General features: G+C 40.6%; 1 protein-coding gene across 2 annotated transcripts; it reads right to left on the bottom strand.

The window, feature by feature from the left end:
* Positions 1 to 479: 479 nt before the first annotated feature.
* On the bottom strand, positions 480 to 16,796 carry scarb2a (scavenger receptor class B, member 2a). Of its 2 annotated transcripts, XM_085180159.1 has the most exons (13): positions 16,168 to 16,795; positions 11,826 to 11,983; positions 11,600 to 11,747; positions 11,154 to 11,348; positions 10,586 to 10,677; positions 9,670 to 9,789; positions 9,137 to 9,315; positions 7,608 to 7,726; positions 6,647 to 6,720; positions 6,466 to 6,517; positions 6,223 to 6,375; positions 5,135 to 5,182; positions 480 to 4,811 (listed from the first exon to the last, which is right to left on the bottom strand). In XM_085180159.1, exons 1-13 carry the CDS (start codon positions 16,288 to 16,290, stop codon positions 4,680 to 4,682), a joined length of 1,593 nt encoding a protein of 530 aa, XP_085036285.1. In that variant the 5' UTR covers positions 16,291 to 16,795; the 3' UTR covers positions 480 to 4,679. The 2 variants fall into 2 exon arrangements, with proteins under 2 accessions (XP_085036285.1, XP_085036286.1); XM_085180160.1 differs by lacking the exon at positions 5,135 to 5,182 and having other exon boundaries at positions 16,168 to 16,796.
* Positions 16,797 to 18,031: the final 1,235 nt, after the last annotated feature.

Below are 18,031 nucleotides of genomic sequence, written 5' to 3'. Positions count from 1 at the left end.
GTTAAGTTGGACTAGACTGTAATCCAAACCGTTCAGTTTGTCAACAATAAAACTGAAATGAGAGAAAGACTGAGTGTAAGACTTTGATATTAGATAAAATGAATATTGATAAAGTTTACCATTATGTACAGAATCTGAATATCGCAAAATATTTAGAAAAAAATTGCAATAATATCGTATCGTGCGTTAAGTATTGTGATAATATCATATTGTGGGATGTATGTGATTCCCACCTCTAATGAGTACAATCTTTGATTCTGAGAAGCAGCAAAGAGTTTTTGTCACTAATTAACCAATATTCAGGTTGTTCTCAGTCTTAAATTCTGATCAATAAATTTGAGAAATTCAATATTTAGGCTTAATTTAAAATCTTAATATTTGAGCCAAATCCAAACTGCATCAACACAAAGATTAGTCTCATAGCTATACTGCTTCATCTTATTCAAGGGAGAAGTTTAAACAAAAGACATAAGACAGTGTAAACTTTACACTTTTATTTTTTTTTGCAAATACACTAGAAATGTTTACAAAAGCACTGTAGAAACATCTGTGCAGTGTAAATTATCAAAAACTAAAAATGAATATTACTTTGAAATCATTTTGCACCTAACATGACAAGGGAGATTGTCATTTTCAGCAGCAAAACAAATTAGTATATCTATAAAGGAAATGTCTGTTAGTGACTTCAGGATATTGAAATGGGGGGAAATAAACAGTAACAACAAAAAGGATGGTATGGCACTAGTGCTCATCCCTGAAGGAGGGCTTCATTCATCTAGATATGTTACACAATATCGCCGCTTTACTAGGTCAAGATAATCAGCCTTCCAGTAAAAATCACTCCAGTTTGACAGAAATAATTCATTATTCCACAAGCACAAGTTCTCATACTCATCAAACACAAACACCCAAAACTTAAACCACGCCCAACATCGTTACAGACTCTTTACAGGACTCTTTGTTCCCAGTATGGCATACTGGGCCATCTTTTATACTTAAGTGTTCTTCAGTAGGGAAGGGGAAAAAAAAGAAGCTAAATACAAAATGAATTACTATATTACAATACTAATAAAAAAGAAAAAGGAAAACAACATAAATATTGAAATATTCTGTGGCCACTTGCAAACATCCAGTTTATTTTACACAGCTTTGTATTGCTTTGTCATATAATACTGAGATTTTTTTTTCTCTGCCCACAAAGAGCATGGATCACTTTTGTTTGTTTCGCACTGGGTGAAAATAAAACTAATACCATTAAACATGAAAAAAAAAAAAAAAATTTCTCTTAACTCTCGCCTTGATGTAAAAGGCACATACACTCATTCAAGCTCCTGCAACAATGCTCAGATACTTTCACATAAGTTGTGGCACAAGTTTAAGGAAGGAGGGGAGAAAAAAAAAAAGGGAAAAAAAGTAGGTTTTGTAACATTATCGCGGAGAGTACACAGTGCCGGGGCAGATCTATAGGGGTTATCTTTGGTCAAGTTGGAATGAGCCAATGGGCTTAAAGGACCGGACTCAAAGGTCAGTATAGTACAGTGGAATGAGAGTGATGGGTCAAACACACAAACGCGATCCTCTGGATTAAGGTCTTTCAGGTTCAAGTCGATATATTTTTAAAAAGCTGAACAATGATGAACCGCGAGTTTGCACAGGGTGGAGGTCGCATGCGTGTGGACTTCTTTTTTTTTTTTTCTTAAAGGCCTTGAGTGAATTGATTTCCACTTCAACACTGTTGGAAATATTTGCTTTTGTGAACTGATACCACTATCTGTCCATTGAGTCTATAGCGAGAAAGGTGGTTAGTCTGACTCGGCGCCGAAACTGGAAATAAAGGGAAAAAGCTGGCATGCGAAGGATCCTGACATTTGTGTGCCAAATTATTTTAATTTTTTTAATTACTTTTGCAAGGTAAATCTTGGATACCACAAATTAAAGCTGGATACATGTGTTTTATATACTAAATCAGCCCATCGGCATTGTAAGTGGTCACCTCGGACAACTTTCTGGAGACTTAGAAGGCTACAGCTACTCAAAATAATGGAAAAGCATGACCAAGAAAGATTACACCTCTAAATAGCAACAAGCATGGATTATAACTAATGTGGCTTTTCTTCATTGGACAGCGCAGAAAGGACCAACTGAGGGCTTAAGTGCTCTTAGAGTAGATATTCAGTCTGTGCTATCTAAATAATGACCAAATTGGATCACCGTCTTGGAAGTGCTGAATTGGTTTTGTTACTGCTGGAAAAGCAAGACAAGCTTTTTTCTGTTTCCTAGCTTCAAGCTAAGTTATGCTAACTGGCAGCAGGCCATAGTCTGAAAGGACAGAGTGGCATCTAAATGTTCACCAGAAAGCAAATGTGTCTCTTTTCCAAACTTGCATTAAAGGACTCTCGACCACAGTGTTATTAAACCCAAACTCCGACTCCGGCTCCCTTCCAGATGACACTGAAGTGGCTCGGCCCTTTTGAGAACCTCCAGCGAACTGTTTGCTAATAAAACCCTCAAAGATACATGTGATATGGTCATATCACCTGCCAACAGATGAAAGAGAGGTTACAAAATATCTCTACTCATAAATGTAACTGCTCTAATTCCAATAAATGGCAGCAAACTGTGGGCTTTGTTTCTTGTGCTCAGGTGTCAGAGGGTCGGTACAATAAAAAAAGAGAAAAAAAAAAAGCCCCTGTGGTTCAACCCGAAATTTCACGTGAGCACATGTGGACCCCACATATAGATACATGTTCATAGGTTATGGCATTTTTAGCAGCAATAACAAATACAACAGTATATCAAAAAAAGAAGACACTCCTTGTGCTGAACACAAGTAACACAGAGGCATGGATGTCCGCTGTCCATTTACAACAACATCCATCAAAAACAATACTAGCCAGGACAAACTGTTGAAATGTTCTTAACATATGGACCACTTTGCATTGTCAGGACAAAACATGACAAAAAACACCAACAAAAAGACAAGAAGTGAAAATATACAGGGCACAATTTCCAGGCAAAGTGCAGGGAACTTTTCCACGCAGACAGTATTATGGCCTTAAATTCACTTCCCCACTGGCTTCCATCGCCTGTGGGCTGGAAGGCGTGCCTGACGTGAAACATGAAATGTAAGACAGACAGTGATTCGAGCGCTGCGTGCCGAGTTTGCCTTCCATGTCTATAGCTCCTTGGCAAACTGAATGAACAGCGAGTGGTCACGGCACACGACAGTGTCTTTGACAGATCAGCTGTAAATACATTTACATAACAGGACCAAAGGGAAAAGAATACACCCCCACCCCTCAAAAAAAAAAACAACAAAAAAAAAAAAACAACAAAACGGTAGGCTTGTGTGAGGACTGGTTTTAGCAATCCAAATTGTGCTTTCTCTAATATGTAACAGTGTAGACGTGCAGGAGCGCAAACACCAGAGCAAGATTAGTGTCTTTCAGCACACCGAGAAGGACTGCTTGCTGGATTTGGTCAGAGGTATTTCATCAGTTCCCCTTTACATATGTACAAGATTTTTCCAGCTTATTTGAACGATGCACAAAAATAAAGAACACGCTGAACCATTGTAAGGCAGAAAACTGGTTCAAGACTCCCTCGTAAGTTCTGTGGGTGTTCATTTTTTTTTTCTTCCTTTTTGTTTTGAAGTGTTCAGTAATGCTCAGTGCCATTTTTCCTATCGGTTTTACAGCTAACGAGTGAAGGTCTCAACCGAGGACTCGGATATAGCTGACGTCTGAATAATTCCATTTTTAAACCAGTGTTTTTATTCTGGGAAAGACAAATAAAAATGAGTCAAAGAGGAAGCAATTACAAAAAACTATTTCCGGTGTTTCACTTTATCACGCTTATGTTAGGGGAAAAAATATTTGCACGTCGTAAATGAAAACAGGACACTGAAGTGTAAGATAAGGTCCACACACACGTTCACTGACTGATACTAGAAGTCCTGTGTGTGTGTTCGTGTGTCTCTGTACTATTCCATTATCTTAGGGAAAAAGGCAAATGGTTTGGCTCAGTCTGTTCCACGTATTAAAAAAAAAAATACTAGGCTAGGAAAACCGTCAAGTCTTCTGAGCTCAGACTTTACTCTGCAGGGATTTTCTAATCTGTTGGCTTAAAGTTTCCTCCTCGGACAACACTGACTGACAGGATAGAGAAGGAATGCGACAGTAACAACACCCCCACTGTTGTTCGCGTGTATGCAAAATGCTCTGCGTGTCTTGTTAACCGTTAAATTTTTGCTCAGAAGGTCATGCATCAGAGTGCTAGAGTGACACCTATGTATGCTACCATGTTCCCTCAGAAGAATTACAGGAAATAAAGAAAGCCGCGTCCTGGCCGAGCCCACCCGGCCAGTCCCTTTATCTTTTAGGGCCAACCAGGACAGAAATGAGGATTAGAGTGCGGGGTTGTTGGTTGTGCTGCAGCAGGCATAGAGGGCCATGCTCAGCAGGTAGAGTGGAGGAGGACAGACACTCTTAAGAAGGCTCAGTGAGAGGAGCAATGTCTTTGTTGACTAAACAATTACTGGGGTTTGTGTCCAACTGCTTCCCCCAACCCCCAAAGTGAAGTGAAAATGAGCCCACTGTTTATGCAACCCCCCCACCCGCCCGTTATAATGTGAAACCGCCGTTCTGCTTCCTCAGCCCCCTTCCTGAGGGGATCCTCGATCAACACTTCTGTGCCTCCACTGGAGACATGGCAATGTAGGAACCGTTCTTCATTGGCTGGTTGGCCGCCGTCTCTGACGATTCGTCTGTTTTGTCGCTGACCGGAGTGTAGGCCGTGTCATCTTTCGCCGTCTGCGCGGGGAGAATCGAGGATAGACGTCATCAGTACAAACAATAGAAGTGGCAAAAAGTCTGCTTATTAACATTAAAGATATGAATAAATGCTCTGAAATGTTTCCACTACAATGCAAATGTGCACCAGTTGTACAAAAACAAAGCCACCACAGAAACATTAACTTAAATTAGGGATAATAATAATAATTATAATGATGACAATGATAACTACTGTGAGGTGAGAAAATGTCCCATAATGATAATTAAAATGATAACAATGATAGATGGTGGATAACAAATTAAAAAGGAGAACAGAAAACAAGGCAAAACTGAAGACTTACAGCAAAAGAATGAAAAGCTTCAGTAAAATCAATACGTTTTACTTCATTCTAAAACAGAAAAGGAAAAAAGGGGGGGTTACAGAAAATTAAAATTAGAACATGGTTAATACAACATTTCTTCACATTGCAATTAAGCATCAACATCCTCTTTGTGCCGACATATAAACTTGGATGCACATGCGCATGTTCAGGAACAGCTCTTGGAAATATTTGCTTTTGTAGATGAGACAGTGCTCGGCTTAGCACAGAGGTGCACAGCTGGCCTGGCTCCATCTCCAAATCTCTCAGATTATTTATAGTGTAATCAAAAGCCAGAGAAGTAGGTGCCTGCAGGTAAATTTCTGTTTCCATTTTTTTCTGCTAAGCTAGGCAAGCTGTCCTCACGATAAAGTTTCATATGCGGCCACGCAGAGACGCACACAGTGGTATCAATCTCATTTAAGAGATTAGCAACAGAAGCAAATATTTCTTCAAGCTATTCCTGTAACATGTAGCAGGCCTCCTTCTGCACACAGAATAGCAAACTGTAATAATCTGAGAGCTGGGGCTTCAAACTAGCAGTCCTGCACTGTTAGAGATAACAGGGGGAACATGTGTTGTACATCATCTCTAGGCTACTATCGTTCAATGAACTGCAGCTACTACGCTACATTCATGTCTGGTCTGACTGAAAGGAAATGTTGGACAACTTTTGCTTCCTAAATTCAAACATGCATCAGCTGTTAGGGAACATTCAACAAGGGAAAAAAAAAAAAGAAAAAACCCAACCCGCATCACGTGATCCATTCGTATTGTGAAAAACTGCTCATGCTGACTTTGCTGCGCAGATATCATGCAATGTGTTAGTTAACATGCACGCAGCTGTGGGTTAAACTTGCAGCTCCAATGGTGGAGGAAGTTGTTGTCCATGCAAGAACCAAATGATCAAAACCTTTAAGACTAGTGTTTACTGCAACTTATGACTAACGTCTAACTACCAGACTTAGTTATACTGTGAGATAATGTCAGTGGGCAGCACACACACCTCAAAACAGAGTAACTCTATCATTACTGCAGATTAGTTCAAGGCAGAATGTGGCAGTCCCTACCTTCTTCTGGCGGTTTCGGCAGAACAAGACGAGAAACACGAGCAGCAGGATGATGCCCAAGCCCACGATGAGGACGGGGAAGTTGGACACAAGAGTCACGATGAGGAGCAGTGACCTCATCTGGGCTGCTGACTCATCGTCAATAGTCGCCGTCTAGAGTTGTGAAAGATGACAGTACTGACTAAGCAGTTCACTCGCGGTTAGTCAAACACGTGAAGCTGTGCTAAAAGATTAGATCCTCACCTCATTGACGAACATGATGGGGAAAATGGTCTCGGTGATGTTCTTCGTTTTGCTGCGGGGCAGAAAGACAAGCACGGCGAGGTCAGGGGGAGACATCTGGCTCAACATGTGGCTGAAATGGTGTCACAGTGTATGTGGCAACAGTAAACAGTGGATCAGAGTTCATCAAAGACTGACTTACGGAAAGCCTTGGACTCTCTTCAGAATGATGTTGAGCTGAGCTCTCTTACAGGCACGAATGGGAACTCCTGCCGTCTATGAAGAGGAGAGCAAAGACAAAAATTGGGGAAGAAGTTTAATTTTCTCTTTTTCTTTTAAGAAAAACTGCAGCAACAAGCATGAAAACCCCCCCGAAAAACTAAACAACAGAATTTAGAGGCCAAGTTATACAGTATCAGAGAAATATATGTTTATAATTCTCAAACTATGAGATACTTGTTTGAAAACTTTCTTTTCCTTGTTTGGATTACTGTACGCATGATATCACAGATATTCTTTTCCCCCCCATTGTCAGAAGAATGCGATTGCTGTCGTCTTTCCGTCTTTGTGTATTATTTGAATCTTTATTTAACCAGGAAGTGAAACTCTTAGCCACCGAGTCACAATGCTACCGCAAGTATGTGCTCTGAGCATTTGTCAGCAGAAACAAGGAAGGTGGTGGGGCCATTCTGATGCGAAAGTAGATCACAAAAAAAAGCTAAATCTGTTATTTTAACATCACATGCAATTTGAAAAGTGACTTGTGCATGAAAATATAAAGATAAAAAAAAAAAAAACTCAAGTAAAAGACTTAATTTAACTCACTCAATGTTAAAGTGATGCCCTGTTTATGTGGTAGGGATGATCAGTACAATAGAAATAATTCAAACTATAATAATAATATAGCTGAACATTATTCTTTTTTATAGGAGTGAAAAACAAAAAATAATGTTGCATGCGTGTTGAGCACTGATCAGTAAAATTACTTATAATGAGCCGAACACAAAATAAAATGAAGTCCGAACAAAAACAAACCCCCCCCTCAAAAAAAATAAATAAATAATAAAAAAAAAATCATAAAGCAACCACTCTAATTTGGAAGGTCAGATCGAAGTCCATTACACACCATTAGTCATGATAACAGCACTGAGTGTTCAACATACCGGCTGCAGATCAAGATACGTCTCGTGCTCCTCCTTGTTGGGGTTAAGGCCATCGATGGCATTGATGTAAGCGGGGTCAGCCTGATAAAAATGTGGGAAGGACACCACGATGGGAGCGCCTTGAGGGAAACAAATCAGAGTCATATTTCTATCTAAAGATTAAAACAGCAAGGGTCAAGGAAAAACGATAAAAGTAGTAACTTGAGATAACAGCTAGTGCTTTGTGTGACGTAAACATGCACTCGTGACTGTAAACGATATAATAGAAATGATAGCTAATGAATGTGTGTTTTAGGTTTTATTGAGCGTTGGTAATGATTAGCTGAGAACGCTGCTTTTCTTTAAAAACAAGAAAACTAATGTGATCGGTCCTTTAGCAAAGGAGACGTTACTCCTTAAAATGACGCATTAGCAAAACAGAAACACCGTGCTATGAAGGAGGCTCTGTCATAGGAGTAAAGTATAAATAGTCGTTTTCATTTCGTCAATCAAAACGAAACTTTGATTTTTTTACCCTTTTTTCCTTTAAAACATATTTAGATTTTAGAAAGTGTTGAGCACTAAATATTTCTCCACATCAGATCAAAAAACATTTAGATGTGGTTTGAAATGCTGGAAGAAAAGTCACGTTGGAAAGCCGAGTCTCCAATTATGGAGATGGGTCGGTGATGTCCGCATGCACAAATCTTGAACACTTGCAGCGTGGACAGTCTGTGCTAAAGATCTGATTTGAGAATTTAATCTCATTTGATTGTAGCCTAAACAAATTTCCTTTTATTATATTAATTTAACCTTTGAAAGCTGCTGTTTCTAAAACCCACACAAAAAAAAAAAAAAAGTGGGTGCAGGTTGTAACTGTCACATCACTGCTACAGTGAATAATGTTTTTTTTTTTCTTGTGGTTACAGCACTCAGAAAGTTTCAGGATGACACCACTTTGCATATCACGGCAGGCCTTGATGTTGATTGGCTGAAATGTCACACCACAACAGAGTTTCCTTTACATTTGAATTGCAGGAAGCGATGCCAACATCCTATCGTGTTCGATTATGGCTGAGTTTAATCAGCAGCAGCCTAATATAAAACCATAAAACATTTCCTATTTAAGACTCTTACAGTGTGGATTTTTTCACTCAAAAGTAATAAAACTATAAAAGTAATTAATCAAATGAACAAACAGGAAAGTTTAGAGGTTACGGTATAGCATCTTTCCTTAAAGCCCAGTTAAGATCGTGTTATCAGAACAACTGTACTTCCCTTAATAACCACCATAAAATAGTTCAATAACCCCTCCAACCTCAGTCGGCACAGTTAATTATTGAACCACTGAGTAAAATCTGGCCTGCTCAAACAGTGGGAATGTCAGATAGCAGCCAGGGCACAGGGTTGCTGACTGAAAGGACCTTTTTTTGAGGGGTGGGGGAAATGAGGAGAAAAAAAACAAAAATGTGTCATGGGGCCAGTGTGTGGGGGAATTGGGTAATTGGGGCAAGGGAGAGGCTGACGGTGGGATGGCTCGGTGCTCCTACCTTCTCGACAAACGCTGACTTTAAGCACCCCGGTGCCGAGACAGTCACCAGCTGGCACACAGAAGCCCGCGTTGGCGGGGTTGTTTTTGGGGCTCATGAGGACGTCATTAGGGGGTGCAAAGCGGTACGCTTGAATCCCTTTCACCTCCACGTCTTCCACATAGGCTAAATGAATAGACCTGAGGAGAGAAAGAAAGCGCTCATCACTTAAGGACTTCAGGATGGGTTTAATAAAGACCTCAAGTGCCATTCAAGAAGGAAATAGTTCTCTTTATATTTCTATATTTCTTCTAAACAGAATAAAGAATGACAACGCTCATTTCCCGTTCAATCTTGGCATGTCTGGGCCTAACTCTTTCCAACTGAGTTTCTACTGGATGCCTTCTCAGAAGTTGTCCTTATCAGTGTTTTTGTAAGCAAAGCTGTGCGACTCAGTCGGCATTTCCTTTCATTAACCTCGGTTGAAGTTTTTGTCCTCACCCCACCGGGTGCTTTGCCTGTAAACAAATTTAAAGCCACATAAGCATGCACACCTGCAGAGATCAGCAGCGAAGATGTAGAGCAACTCGTTCCTGTTTATCAGCGGGTGGAAAACTGCGCCATCGGTGCCGTTGATCATGTTGCTCTGATTGGATGACCACCACGACATTTCCCTGTTGATCAAAAAGAACCAGATATTAATTTGTACTAAAAAAAAAAAAAAAAAACAAACAAGTATTAGTACTGCTCTAGTTTGCAATTCCACAAAAAAGCAAATATTAAAATTATACTCATTCTCCCCCAATTCTCCCTCAGAATTATTTTGCAACCCATTCTCAGCCTTCACCTTCTACAACAATACAATCTTCCTAAATGCTGAAATAAACAGGGGAAAAACCCATAAATATTTCACATCTCTCACAGCTGCTATTCTTTGGACATTATGTTTTTGGCATTTGGCCTTACTCACATTTCCGGTATTATACGACAAGTGAATAGAAAGCAGGGAATTATCAAGGTCTCTCGAGCTGAAAAAATTAAACTGCTGACTGCGATTGCACCCATACCACCACTTTGCTACAGAGTCACCACAACAGCAACCATTTTTGTACGAACAAGGAATTTCAGTATAGTTTGACCGTTTTTGTGTCAGAAACAGAGTATTTCTGTATTGCTTCATCAAAGTGAGTACTTTTTTTTTTTTACTCTAAACACACATTCAAAGTGCAAGGTTGATGTACATATCCAAATATCCATTTTGCAACCCCTCTCCCCCTAAAGCCAGGGAGCAAAGACTTTCCCCTCTGGACTTTTGGATGAACATTGCATAACGTAGTAAATGCTAGTAAGGTGCGTGGAAGGAAGAGGAAGCCATTTGCTGGCTAGAAAGTGTTTCCTACCATTCAAGAAACAATGAAAATAAAAGAGTTTATATAAAGACAATTGAAAGTGCCCTGTATGAGTTTTTACCTCAGGCCGTTCCACGTGTCGATCTTCCCATAATCCAAGTAATTCTGCTCACCGGTGTGGAACACAAACTCTCCTTCGTGGGTGCCGTTTTTCTGTTGGACAGACAATAAAACTGCTGTCAGCTGCTGTGATAGAAAACTGTGCGGGATGGTAAACAGATATTCTGCTGCTATAAGAACATCAGCAAAAAAAAAAAAAAAAAAAATCAATTAAATCAATATTTTGAACAACAAACTGATCAGAAATCAGTTCAAACACAAAAAGGCCAAATACATAAATTTTCTGTTACCAAAAAAAACAGACTAACAAATTAGTAATTGTCTTTAAGTCACTCTAAATGCTACACTCAGGATCACGTGGTTGTGGCGTCGCCAAGATGCAAACAATACTCTATAAACAGGAAATAAAAGTGTCATCCATCAGCATGTGAGCATTCAGAATTTTCTTACATGACATTACCACAGACTTCCTCTTGTTTTTCCCTTGTGTGACTAACCCCTAACAACAAGAGAAACAAAAAATCTCTGGAAACAACAAAGAGTAAAAGTTAAAAGGCAGCTGAGCTTACCTTCCACATTAGCCCAAAATATTCATCTACTTCAGGCTTCATGGAGTGGACTTTTGTGAGAAGAGGGTCTTTAAAGCCCCACAGAACCTCGTGCACAGTGCGGGTCATGAACAGTTCAATACCCAGGCTGTTTATGTACATGGAAACAATAGTTCGCAAGAAGAAGGAGTAGGAGTTCAGCTCGTTCATTATTGCCTAAGGAAGACAGACAAAGAGAACAATGCTACCATCAGAAGGCTGGAGGCAGAAGGTGAGAGTGCTCCCATCACACACAGTGGAAAAGATCACGGAGTCATTAGTTGCATCTTCCTTGGCCTGCTGCCTTCTGTTTATCCGTTCAAAAAAAATGAAAATGCTACAATGAAAATTTTGGGAACATGCGTTTGGATGTCGTCCAAAATCTATATGACCTTTCTGCTTCTAGTCATAGAAATCCATTCGCTCACCACAAACGGGATGTTGACAGTCCTGACGATGTCAACCTGTGGGTCTCCGACGGACTTCTCAGGTACAAAGACAAAAGTCTTTGGGTTCAAGGCGTAAACCTTGGTGCCATTTTCCAGGAAGGTTACATTTTCCCGTGGCCTGTACTCCCTGGTGTGGACAGGACATTTGTCAGTTATTCCAAGTTTTCCATATTACAGACGCATTTAAATTTCTTTACAAACTAACCTGTAAGTATAAGGTCCGATCTGTTTAACAGAGGCCTTCCCACCTGCCATGAACACCTCTGGATTGGTGACGTTGAAGAAGTAATACTCCATATAAACAGGTGGAGGTGGATTCTTCCATGACTCGAACACTTGGCTCTTCTCTGTTAAAGTAATTTCCTATCAACAAAAGAAAAAAAACATTCAAAAAACAGGAAAAACAGGAATAATATCACCCAAAGCATGAAGTGATGAGAATGTTGCTGCGCTGCATTTGATATTAGGAGTGCTTTTAAAACCCTTTTCTAGTCTCAAAGAGGGCCATCTGAAAGAACACATGGCACCTTTTAGCAAGGAGCTGGTGCTGGGCCAACACCTCAAAACCCAGAGGGAAGCAGAGGAAAGTCCTTCACAGCTGAAAAACCATCAGCACAGCGAGCCAGTCTTAGCAAAAACTGAGCACAATCTTCCAACTTCAGCAAGCCTAGGCAAGAATCTGACCGTGGGTTTTCAGTCCGCCCACGTACTCGCATATTGGAATGAGAAAACATTGCACTTAGTGGCGTTAGCCATCATACTGGATGCAGGATGTCAGGTAAGATTTGTAGCCAAAATACAGAAAAACAAAATGACCAAAAAAATGCTGAAAACAGCTTCAGACATTTCCCAGATTCTTTGGCTAAACTCCTATGGGAAAAAACCTAAACAAAAATGAAGGTCTCTAGTACATAAACCGTCTGTAAGATTAACCTGGACACCACATGGCTGAACATGAGGAACGGTAACAATTAACTTGAACTGCCAGCTGTAAAAAGAAAATTAAAGACCTTCAAGTATGTTGACCGTTTGTTGACCAGAAAAAACAAGCAAACCCTTTTTTTCTCCCATTCCTGCCAGTTTTCTAAACTTAGTGTGGAGAAACGACTCTCTTCCGTCTGTGTCTTTCATTCCTCAAATGATTTGTCGGCTGAGCGGTGCTCTTTAGAGATCCTATACATAGTCCTCTATGGCTTCTCACAGGCACTTACTGTTGTGAAACTATAGCTCAAGGTGTGGCTGCACTTCCTATTTGGGTTAACATCTTGTTTTACTTAAAGCTATTGTTTTCCGAGCTTTGTTACATCAGTTCCTCTTTTCCTGCTTAAGAAAACCACATATCAGATTATCACAGGGGTCAGCTAAAATATCTACTTTGATCAAGTTAGACACCTGATTAAAGAGGGGAACATAAGATTAAAGCAAACTACAACTGAGTGAAAAAGACAAATTTAGCTGATTTAGTGTTGATGAGATTGAAGACTTTACCCTTTTTGTCTTCTGTTCAAGCCTGACTACAATCAGCAATTGTTTCTTTGCCAATTAGTATTTATTCTGTGAAAACTGGTGCGATGTAAATTATTCAGAGACCAAAATTGTGAATAATTACTTTCAGCCTGACATCCCAGGCAGATGACTATCCAGTATGTGGAAGAACAGAACTTGAGGTACTTAAGAAGTGAGACTCTCTTGAGTTTTGAAGGTCCTGTTTCTTAATTAAGAGCTCGAATAAAACTGCATGAAGTGAGAAAGTGTGCTACCATCATAAGATGTGTCCACGCGCTAAACAACAAGCAAAAATGACCCAATTTGTTCCCTTTTAAAAGAAAGCGTCTCACTTTCGAAACAGGTTTGAGTCAACGTCGAACTTTTTCTGTGAGACAGCCTGCATGGATCCCTGTGTTTGCCAAACCTTGAACAAAGGTCTTTGGAACGTCCTTCATCAAAGTTGTATTAACATAATTTATCTCTCAGAAAAACCTTGAAATAAAAAAATTAAAATAAAAAAAAGATAGCCAAGGGACAAAGCAGGGAGGTTTTTCAGTGCACACAGACACACTGATGGAATTCGCTGGTGGAAAAATTGAAACGAACTGGACCTTTGCCAAGCAACTTCAGGTACAACTAAGGTGTGGCGTCACAAGCTCCTGCTTTGATCAGCAAAAGAAGAAAAACAAACATTGTAAGCATTGTAAAAATAAAAGTTTTTGTAAATTTCTCTTTGTGCTTCCACAGTGTTGAAGCTTTAACATTTAAACTGTGCCACATTTTGAGTTTTACCAACGTGACCTTGGTCTTGGAGGCTTTTATACTATGGTGAAAACACAGCTGAGGAGTGGCGTGAGTGGGTGTTCTCTTCTTTTCAGTTTCGTCATCTGAGCTCAACGACTTGGGCTAGGCCAAGCCCAGAACAACAGCAAGGAATAAGGAGAGGTTGCTCCTTAACAAAAAAATCATACCCCTGGGGACAAGACGTCTGTCAAATTCCTCACGTGGCTTTTATGACTCTTCCTCCACACCCAGCTTAACACAAACTCAAGAGTTTGTGCCTGGAGGTAACGCAGACTTGCCCCAAACACATCGGCTGCTTCTTATTACAAAGAGACGAATTTAAAGTCAGATTAGATAGATTTGTTTGGAGTTGGTTCAACACGTACAAGCCAGCCTAACTCAACGGGAAGACTGTGGTGAAAGAGGATTAGCTATGCTGTCATTTCATGTAATCGCCAGCCACATCAGAATTAGGTCCCCTGTTGATGAACTTTGACTAACTCTCTTAATTTGGGTCCCCTGGGATGGTGCCGTGACTGCGAATGAGAGAAAAAAATGCGACCCCGACCTAAATTTAACCCCAGGAGGGGGAAACCATGTCAGTGAGGCAGCTGTTATTGAGCCACCAACTTGAAACAAATAGAATGTTAAACCTTTCTGCTGAGCTGATTTTAGCCTTTTCCTCCTTAACATGAAGATGCAAGTTTTTTGAAGCAGGAAAGAAAAGACAGAGAGGTTTTAAAGTACTGATAAGGATTTGCAGATGACATTCAACACAATTTGTGTCAGTAAGAGGAATGTGAGGCATTTTAAAGGGCAGAGAGCAGCAGGTTTATCTGAGAGAGGGTGTCAACTGGCAGCACCTCTGCTCCATCACCCCATCCATGTCCTAAACTACATTAAAAAGCAGACATTCATGGTTCAGGCTGACCCACCCCTAATGCCCCACCAGTCCGCAAGCATGCAGACACTTAACTGCAAAAGTCCAATGGTGAAAGCAGGTTTTTGAAGCAAAAGCTGTTTCTGTCTAAATTTGAATTAAAATACAGTAAAACACAAATGTTTAGCCTGAGTTATTTCTCAAGTGAACATTATTTTGTAAAATCACTACACAAAACTGAAAACCACTAAAATTAAGCATTTATGTTGAGTAATTTTTACCCAGATAAAATTGCACAAGAAAATTTTGCTCACAGCAAAAAACACAAAATAAAGCAGTGCTGCAATTTAAGAAATGTACAGCTGTATTTTAAGGACCTACTTCACCAAAGAGCCAATTATCTTTGGCAAGACGTGAGGATTTATCAATCAAATAGATGCAGATTTGCCTGATTTATACAAGTTGGATGCTTGATTTTCAGAAAGAATGACGAGTTCTACAATATGCAAAGAGAGATATAGATCTACCACTCTCAGTCTGTCCTGCCCACTCACTCAACTCCCTTCCCCCATATCCCTCCAGACCTGCAGACCACCCCCCAAAACTAGATTTCTACTACTACTACTACTACTACTACTACTACTACCACCGATGATCCCTTCAGAAACCTAACACCTGAAAAAGACAGTGCATGGTGCCTGTATGAACAGAAATGTGCCATCAGGTCATTGCCTGGTACTGGAAAGGTTATAAAATGATATACTAATGATAGATTATATATTTCTTTCATTTCACCCAAAAACCAGCCGCATCTAATATAAGCAAACTGAATCCAGCCGGGACAGATGAAAAAACTGTTCAAGGTAGCCAACAAATAAGAGGAATCATTATGAAATGAGATAAGGTCATGACAAGCTCACCTCATCATATTTCCCCCTCACTGTCGGAGTTACAGGGGATTTCTACCTACAGCGGTCTTTGTGGAAAACATTAAAACAAACCGAAACACGTTAAATTGCCTGTCTTAATTGAAGCTTGTAAAAAAAACAAAACCCTCGAAATCACAGAGCATTGTAAGGCGACTTAAACAATGTATAAGCCTCGGATCCTGCGGATTCGTGAAGGTGGGCAGGCTCTGGGTTCATCCCGCATCGCTGGAGGGGCAGAATGCAGCAAAAAACAGCCCATAATAACGTGAACAGTTGAATCTATACAATTTACTCGGTCGTGTGACCCTGCAAGTGCCATCACAGGTGAGATGCTGTAGGTGTAGGTGCATGATTGGCTACTGCAGACGAAACGCTAACATTTGAACCCCTCGTGTGTGACATATGTAAAGAGTGGCAAATGAACCAAAAACGTAAAGAAATCTTCTTTTTTAAGAGATCCAACTCACCTTTTTTAAGCGGCTGTGGATCATGGTTTGGAAGACTTGAGCCACGACCAGGGCGATTCCCACTATCAGGAGATGAGCGCAGATGAAGCCGGTGGCGTAAATGGCACAGGATCTCCGAGTCATGCTGCCGGGCGTCTTTTGCTGTCCTCTTGGCACACAGAAAAAAAAGAAACCGAAAACTTTTGGACGGTATTCTCCAAAAATCTTCAACTAGACACGGCGAAGGTGAGGTGTGGGACGGTGTAACCGCAGTCTCCTGAGCAGCAGCTAGGGTTTAAACTTCTCTCTTAACGGCTCCGGCGTGAGCTCCACAGTCAGGCAGAGGCGAGGTGGAGGAGGAAATGTGTATCAAAAATGTTGGCACTTCTTCATTAAAATACCAGATACTACTAAAATCTGGTACCTAGAAAGAGAGAAGACGGAGCTGCTCGGAGGCGGTGATGAAATGAAACGGCAGCTCTCGGTACACCGGGACACAGAAAATGAGATGACCTCCTCCCCTAACTCTACGTATTAATGTACCCGGTCAGGCGTCGTTTGGGTAGGCTGCAGGGGCGGTGGGCGTGTGCAAAGAGAAAGAAACGGCAGTGATGATGTTTTTCTTACAAGACCGAAGTCACATAAAAACACAGCAAAACACGTATATAATGCATATACACACCAAAAACAGTCTATTTTGTCTTTCTTTTTTATGTTTTTATATTTCTCTATATATCGATTTTTTTGTGCGTCTTTGCGCACACTTTGTTTGCTTTTGTTGTAGCCAGATGACTCCGGACAGCTTCTCTTTGAGTTAATGCTTAACAACTGTGATTATATTTTAAGTCACAGTGAAACACGAGCTGGCAGTAGTACACCCAGTGCTACCAGGGTTATGAATGATTTGGCAGCAGCGTGCGCATCCACATGCCGCCGGTAGTGTGACACCCGGTGACTTTTTAACAAGCTTACTGGGACCGAGCTGCGCCGCACATACTGGCGGTAACCGTTTTTGGGAAAAGTGACGTTGGGAAGGAAACACCTTCAGCTCGCTTCGTGGCACATCACGTCAACTGTGCAGACAGCTGGGACCCGTTACTTTTTATACGGAAACCGCTAGCTCGCCTCATCTTACCTCCTTAAATACGAACCGCGTGGACATGAATAATGTCCCATTCAAGCAACCAACGATTGTTGACGCGAGCCCTTTGTCCGACCAGCACACGTTTTCATTGGTTATCGTCCTCCCGGACCACCGTCTCGAGACCACCCCCTCGATGCGCTGATTGGTCAGACGCTGGTGAGTACGATGTTGAATTCATCGACTGATTTCTGGGCGGGGCTTCTATAAAGGGGGAACCGGATGATGTGACGCTCTCCTCCGGGAGGAAAGTGGATTCTCAGCGGCTTGTGAGGACACGGCTGAACCCACGCATGATGCTGTGGAGAACAAGAAGAATGTGGAAGATTTATTGCTTGTATTACACAGTTATCGTGAGGCAAAGTACGATTAAATACCGGGAAAAGTGTAATATTTTAGGTCTTGTATACAAGCAAAAACAGATCGTGTTGACAGAATTTATGTTTTTGCTTTAACTACACAAAAAGCACGTATGAATGATCTTTATAGAGCATGTGCAGGAAAGTACAGCTGTTTTTAAAACAAAACAATGAGCTCTGTTTGGTTTAGTTACATGCAGATGTGCAAGAGCTGTAAAGCCTTGATTTCACACACACTGGGGCATCTAAATAGATCAGTGTATTTGTGTAGTTGGGAAATTATTTGAGTAGGAGCTTCCTGGATTCATATTGTTTTTTGTTTGAGGTTATTCTTGTAAGTTATATATCTATATATAGAGACTTGAAAACGAACAATTAAAATGAC

This window comes from Neolamprologus multifasciatus, chromosome 12, assembly GCF_963576455.1.
Source record: "Neolamprologus multifasciatus chromosome 12, fNeoMul1.2, whole genome shotgun sequence".
NCBI lineage: Eukaryota > Metazoa > Chordata > Actinopteri > Cichliformes > Cichlidae > Neolamprologus > Neolamprologus multifasciatus.
Note: the sequence above shows the minus strand (reverse complement) of the source record. Positions and strands in the feature narration are given on the sequence as shown.

What these genes read in the sequence shown, in the direction of transcription:
- scarb2a (XM_085180159.1), bottom strand. Translation starts at nt 16,290, where the DNA reads ATGACTCGGAGATCCTGTGCCATTTACGCCACCGGCTTCATCTGCGCT. An exon ending in ATCGGACCTTATACTTACAG is followed by an intron (nt 11,748 to 11,825) that starts GTTAGTTTGTAA and finishes TGTCCACACCAG; the next exon opens with GGAGTACAGGCCACGGGAAA. An exon ending in GCCGAAACCGCCAGAAGAAG is followed by an intron (nt 5,183 to 6,222) that starts GTAGGGACTGCC and finishes TTTCTGTTTTAG; the next exon opens with AATGAAGTAAAACGTATTGA.